Source organism: Cibotium barometz, chromosome 15, assembly GCF_041138505.1.
Source record: "Cibotium barometz isolate CiBa-2024 chromosome 15, ASM4113850v1, whole genome shotgun sequence".
In the NCBI taxonomy this organism is placed as follows: Eukaryota; Viridiplantae; Streptophyta; class Polypodiopsida; order Cyatheales; family Cibotiaceae; genus Cibotium; species Cibotium barometz.
The window spans coordinates 7,918,157-7,925,319 of NC_141060.1; the positions used below are offsets into that span (position 1 = coordinate 7,918,157).

Sequence of the window (7,163 nt, forward strand, 5' to 3'; positions counted from 1 at the left end):
TGTGGAGGTGGTAGTGATGCTACTACTACACCACATCATCCTCCTACACATTTTGTTAAGACTACTCCATATACTTATCAGGGTGTCACTTCTACAATAACTTTGGGTTTCATTCCTAGAGCCACTCGTGGCATCCCTCTAGACTTCACTTGGGTAGACACTCCTTTTTCTCGCACTCCCTTTACTCCCTGCTCTATAGCATCAGGGTCCCTATACTCCTATAGATGCTATGATGATAGGTCCATCATTGAGGATAAGCCAGGTGGTAGGGTATTGACACTCACCTCTGTAGTGTGCAGTTTAGCCATGACATCCTCGTGAAGTGGCATGACCAACCAGAAGAATAAAAGAATTGCATTCTTGAGTAGCTTCATAGAGGGTTCCTAGTCTCAAATCTCTTCCAGCAATTCAACAAATAATTACATGCTCAAGAGAATGAGAGATCTAATGAGCCATTGAAGGTTTGAGGTGTGAGATGTAAATTTAAATAAAAGAAAGAGTAAGCCCATGTATCTCAACATCAAAGACCGAAGGAAAGCTAAGGTGGAGGTTTGTAACACCCCCAATAAGTACAAGCAATTACAATGAGATGCTCATAAAGTACGCCTCAAAGGTTCAGGTACTTCTCACCTTTGTGTTGGTGGCATCGATCACTTTTGTACATACTTTGTAAGTCTTCATCTCTTTCTTTTTGCAAGATACTCCCTACATTGAGGAATAGAACCATAAGTTTTATCATGACAATGTAACATAAAAAAGATAAAGTACAGAAAGATAAATGATACACATAATTTATATGTGTGAAATTTAGAAAACTAAAAAGTTTAATGTTTGACGATATTATATACTTACATAGTTGACAATATGGGCCCAATTGAGCTCTTGCCTTTCTCGCTCCATCTTGTCAAACAAGGATGTAGTTCCGTGACACCACGTGAAATCATACTCTTCTTTAGTATAACCATGCCCATTGAAGGAAGAGTATTTAGCATATTTAGCAAGTCGAAGCCACGAGAAGTGGAAAGATGCATTGATGTGATCACGACTAGTAGCTCTTACATGGGCCTCTTAGTTTCTTTTTTTTTGTAAGACAACTTTCAAATGTTCTTTGTAAGAGCTATGTTCGTAATTTTTTTAAGAGCGCTAGATCCACTATTTTTTTTTGTTTGCAAGACAACTTGTAAAATTTCCAAAGTATCAAGATTTTCTAATACCGTATTTGGAGTTTTATACTTCTTGTGAGGTTTCTTAATGTCAATGATGAGTTATCGCATCTTGAATATGAATATCTGTGCACTTTTTAGTTTTCCGAATTCCACACATAAATATGCATAAATTTGATTATCTTTTCTACATCTTTGTTTTTAATGTGTTTATATTTAAAGTTACTAGCTAGGTAGTATGGGCACAACGAGACAGGTTGGGACAAACTACTTGAATCTGTCTCATTTCACCCAAAAAAAAAGATTTATACCAGTGTCGGTATTTATGTCGAAATAAACATTGATATTTGCATCGATATTTACGTCAGTAAAAACATCGATGCCCGATGCATATACCAATCACAGTAGGTAGCATCAGTATACTAGTTTATAAAGACAACGGTTGAGCGATAAATATTATTGACGATTCAATACCGACAGTGATAATGATCAGTGTGGGTAGTTTTAGGCAAAAAAACCAAATCTAAATCTTCGGTATATACGACGGTATTACGGTATTAGGGTGATCTCTTGTAGTGGTTGGATGTTGTTTAGACTCTCACCTTAGAATAGGGCTTAAATAAGCGCAGAGAAGCCCAAGGATGGTTGTGTGCCCGCTTAGTTTAGGGCCATAAAATGATGTGGAGTGGGATATTGGAGGTGCAAGGGCTTGCTAATATCTTAACCTTGTGTCCAGTGTAATTTTTGCATTGTGGCAGCAGGCAAAGCAAAGCTGTGGTGTTCGCCTCCTCGAATCTAAATGTGTTCTTATTATTTTGTGTATATTTTACACAAAATTAAATGTGATCTTAGTATTGTTTATATTTAACCCTCGAATCTAAATGTGATCTATTTATTGTTTATATTTCACACAAAATGAAATTATGCTCACACTTGCGGCCTTCGTCAAACTAGAGCGCATCGTTCTCACAAAATGAAAGAAATTAATATAATATGGCTCACAGCTCTCTATATAAGAGTTTTGTGGGGAGCAGGCGCAAGACAACATTGCGTTTCTTATGAGCGGCGAAGCGTTTAATTCCTTGTCTGTGTACATGGCGTTGCTTTTTTCATCAATTACTTGTAGTTTTTTTTTTGGGGGGTTACCTTTTTATACTGAGGTTTTTGTACCAGCTTAGCTTCCTGGTATCACAAGACTAACGTCCTTAGGCAGCTTGCTTTCTCGCAGGATAGCTAATTAGAAGAAGCTATGGAGGCTTGGGTGTACAATCCCGCAGATGATGACCGCAGGCTTCCTCACAAATACGTGCCTAATCGCCCAGTATCAGAGGAACACTTGAAAGGTGACATGTTTCCTCAAGTTTAACTCTTTTCGTTATCAACTCAACGCACAGTAAGCTTAACAGTCAGCTTGTTTGCTGCGTTAAAGATTGCGTCATGATGCTCAAGGCCTAAGGGAGGTTTTACTCTTTGTTAATTTAATTTTCGTGTAGAACTCGGCGTCTTACATTGGAAAATAGATGTTGACTGCAACTGGGAGAGAGACCCTACGCTCGAGAGAGTAAAAGGCGACCATGGCTACGTTTATTGGGTAATCAGCTTGTTATTGCAGCTAGCAATAATTAATCGTTTGGTATTTGATTCCTATGATATGGCATTATAAAAACGCAGTACTAGTGCAGCTTACTAATGCAAATGAAGGTGACGACTACTACTACTACTACTACTACTGCATGCATGCATATGTGATATGATTTTGGTTTGTAATTACTACCATGATGCAGGAGACGATAACTGTAGCACCTGGCGTTATGGACAACTTTGAGCAGAAGACTGAACACTTCTTTCAGGAACATCTGCATCCCTATGAAGAAAGCCGACTTATCCTTGAAGGCCGTGGTAAATCAAATCAGTCACTTTATTTGGTCATGAAAATCTTCGATGATATTGCATAATTATGAATTACCCCTTCCTACATGTACGACGCGCCGACCAACGTCAACCCTATTGGCTCCCAAGCAACCCAAATTCCGGTCAAGTAGCTGTCAACGACGTTCATCTTCTTGCATATATACGTCGCCCTCCTCCACTGTGCTGTGCTGCAGTGGGCAACTCACGGAACTTTATCTACCACCAGCGCCTACCTATGTCATGATCATGGTGGTGTGGTCACACATCCCATCAACGTATGATTTGTGGTGACTCTGCACTCACACCTCAGGCAGCGAAAATGTATTTCAACATTGCATGACTTGCTGATAGCTTGCTCCTCCTCCTCCTCCAAAGTCTTGGAAAGGGAACGATATGCTACAAGGGTAGAGCTACGAAGGTAGGGTCTCCGTCTTGCTCTCTCATGCGGAACGCAACAACGAGCAGCATTAGCATGAGAAGACGAAGTGTGCGTGTGCGAGGATTTGGGCGAAACAAATTTGGGCATGATGATGTTCCGGAAAGAAGACTTGAAAGCAAGAAAACGCGAGGAGGAGGGTAGAGAAGCCATCGGCACCATCGTCGAGCAGATATTCAAATTAGGCTTCAATATGCAAACTAAAAACCTAGGCTTGTTTTTGTGTAATGTTATATATATATATATATATATATATATATAACCTGGTATGTGTAGCATTGCACTTATAACTAGGAAGTGCAGCTAAGCTAATGCTAATCATATCTAGCCTTTCTACGTAGGTTATTGGGACATAAGAGATTACGATAACAGCTGGATAAGGTTTACTGTCAAAAAGGGAGATATGATTACCTTGCCGCCGGGAATGTACCATCGATTCACGCTCGACACCGAAGACTACATTAAGGTACATATGATTATCTTTTTGACTCGCGGCGCGTAAATACTAGGATCAACCAATCCTTGATCTTTGCACACACTCCTTGATCATATTCCCTCACTATTATTTCGGTTTCATTATTCTTAATCTACCAATTACCTTACCAACGCAGGCAGTTCTTCTATACACAGAGGTTCCCACGAGGATCGATCTTCTTAAACCTGATGGAGATGAGATAGAGTCGAGGTAAATTTATCATCCTCTCTTTCTCTCTTTGTAGGAGGAGTGATAGGCTATCATTTTTATGTACTATGAAGCGAATGTCTTGGTAACACTCTAATCGGTTCAAGAGCTTGTTATAATCTGTCTGTATTCTTCTTGTTACTATCAGTCACCTCCTTGAACTTTTCACACAGACTTTAGATGAAGTGAAACTTATCTCCAATAACTAGTATTCATTCCTTCCTCTATTTGGAAAAAAAAAACATTTTTAGATTAAGTGAGACTTATCTCCAGCTAGTATTCCTCTCTTTTTTTTTTCAATAACATGTCTTTACAAAGACAAGACAATCCACACCCATGAGTAGGTAGTCTTGCATTATCATGATATATCTACTTTAAATATTTGCATAATTTGGTTTTCCTTCACAAAGAATTTATCTTTCGTATACGCATGTATATAGTGAATTGTTGGTTTTGCATCATCATAATCTGTTGTTGACGGTGTTGCAATGTCTCTAACTATTAACAGGCTTTTGGTTGAATTTACAGGAAAGAGTATGTGGCCAATGTGTTGAGCAATCCTAGTGCAATGTTTAGGTCGATAAACTCGACACTAGCAATGTGATAAGAGATCATTAAGCACGCTACAAGCATGAATTCATAGACAATACATTTTGTATCAGAAGCTAGCTTTGGATTTCTTTGATGGAGTTAATTAAGAGAGGAGGAGGAACAATATAGTTGGCTTCTGCTCTTGTAGTATGAAGATAGAGAATCTTGCCCATTTTTTGGATGGCCTCTTTTTTGATTCATGAATGTGGTTTAGAATTCGGTTTGTTTGGAAAAGAAAGACGCTTTTATAGAGTTGAAAAATGGTTCACGTCTTCAACGATCCTTCTTGTGGTTTTTATGTTTTAAAAAATCATTGTTCTATCTACACTCTTCTTTTTTTTGTTGTACGTATTTCTTTTTTTGTTGTGAATAAAAGTTTTCCTAATGGTCATCTCATCTCCTAATCCTGCCATTCTCAATAGAAAATGGAAATCCAGAGTTGATTATAAGATAACTTACAATTTCTTTTAAAGAATAGACATTCTAACAATGGTGTTCTACATCCCATAATGAATAGGCAATCTTTGATGAGTTTTCTTTGTGTGTATGCATGTGTGTGTTCATTTGGCTTAGCTAGGATATTTAAAAAAATCTTATCATATTTTGAGTTTGAAGGTATTCTTGGTTAGAAATTATAATAATTACATACAAATAAACACAAGTAGGCCAAGAAATTTGTACATTTATTATTACCTGATGTTTTGAGACAACTTAAGTTATGTATGCCATTCGAAAAAGTTTGTTTTGTGCATAACAAAGGTCATTTATTTATTTTTACGAATTTAGAGGTTGCCAAATGATAAAAGATAAAGAAAGATGAACTAATTCAAGAAGTGTTTCGCTATTATTTATTTGCACCAATTTAGAAGTTGCAATGTGATACAAGATATAAAAAGTTGAGCTAATTTAGGAAGTGTTTTGCTATTAAGTTGAGGAAAGGTGATTATCAAACATAAGATTTCTATAAAATGTTAACACTAGTTTGTAAGGAAAAAAAATCATTTGTTGTTTGTGGATTCAATAGTGAGTTTTTTTCTCTCAAATAAATTCCTTCTAGGAGATCTTACTCTTTTTTAGATCAAATAAGCTCCCACTACAAGGGATTGGGCTCGTACCCGCGCTCTTAGCCGCTAAAAATGACTTGTGAAAAAAAGTAGCGGGCCCGTGTATCAGCGCGTGTATAATCGCGGCCAGAGACATGCGTGTAAAAACGCGTGTACAGTACCTCTCAGACGCGCGTATACACGGGTGTGTAGCCGTGTTTTTTTTCGCAGACGCGTTAATACACGCCAGTATACACGCTTCTTATTCTATTAGACGCGGTTATACACGGGTGTATAGCCGCATCCTGTTATACACAAGAACATATGCACGAGGGAGATTAAGACAAGAATGACATGAATGCATACATTGTCATTACACGATTCAAGACAGCCATGAATGTAATACTATCGATCAATCAATTCAATATTACTATCAAAATTTCATACATGTATACAAGGGAGTCCATATCTCGAAGTAGCCCATGGCTTGAGTTTACAAAAAAATATATACAATCACATCCTAAATATGGAATGTGATACTACAAATCTGAGTACTACTCAGACCCAGATGATGACTCGGTGCTCCCCTCATGCTCAGATGAGCTCGCATCGGTCGGAATGTCCGAGGAGTAGTGCTCACGTCCACCCTCTACAGCGGCGGCCGGTGGATCATCAGCAGCTTGTGCCTGTTCAAGTAATATATAGTATATAAGGATATATATATATATATGCAATTCAATAAACCAAAACCATTCGTTACGAATTTTGAAGTACCTGTCGACCGTATGGTCTCATGGCCAACTCAAACTGCGCGTTCGTAATACGTCCCTCGGCTCTGAAGATGGCCCACGTGTCACGTCTGCTATGCCGGCGAGCATACGCAGTATCGTGGGTTGTGGGCTTCCTCCCCGTAACCCGTCGCTGTATCATAATCAACACAATTTGTAAGATTAAAACAATTCATAGAATCAATGAATTAAGTAAACAATCAAATAAAGTGACAGGATACTTACGAACTCTGCCTCCCATGACTCGACGCCGCCAGATCCGAAATGCGAAGATCCAACGGTCTCCATCTGGATCCGTCGTGCCTCCACATGCTGCCTGCTCTTCACGCCACCCTCTGCTCGTTTCTTTGCCTCCTTCCACTCGCGTTTGTGCGCAGTGGCAGGTTTCTCGGCAGGATAGCCACCCGCAGCTACATTTAGCCGGTCATCGTACGCGAGTTTTTTAAGGTGAGATCTTTTATTACTTAAGATCTCCCTTATTCGCGTCCTTCCCCATACATCCGAGAATGTAGCATGTGGGGGATTGGGGTACCGACTGTGTACAGCCTC

General features: G+C 38.9%; 1 protein-coding gene across 1 annotated transcript; it reads left to right on the forward strand.

Annotated features, from left to right (window-relative positions):
* Nucleotides 1-2,412: 2,412 nt before the first annotated feature.
* Nucleotides 2,413-4,796, forward strand: LOC147630918 (uncharacterized). Its single transcript, XM_086808983.1, has 6 exons — nt 2,413-2,506; nt 2,657-2,754; nt 2,948-3,062; nt 3,852-3,976; nt 4,122-4,195; nt 4,721-4,796. Exons 1-6 carry the CDS (start codon nt 2,413-2,415, stop codon nt 4,794-4,796), a joined length of 582 nt encoding a protein of 193 aa, XP_086665109.1.
* Nucleotides 4,797-7,163: the final 2,367 nt, after the last annotated feature.

Excerpts from the sequence above, each read along its gene's own strand:
- LOC147630918 (XM_086808983.1), top strand. The coding sequence starts at position 2,413 with ATGGAGGCTTGGGTGTACAATCCCGCAGATGATGACCGCAGGCTTCCT. Across the intron at positions 2,507-2,656 it reads ATCAGAGGAACACTTGAAAG|AACTCGGCGTCTTACATTGG; the intron begins GTGACATGTTTC and ends ATTTTCGTGTAG. Across the intron at positions 3,063-3,851 it reads ACTTATCCTTGAAGGCCGTG|GTTATTGGGACATAAGAGAT; the intron begins GTAAATCAAATC and ends CTTTCTACGTAG.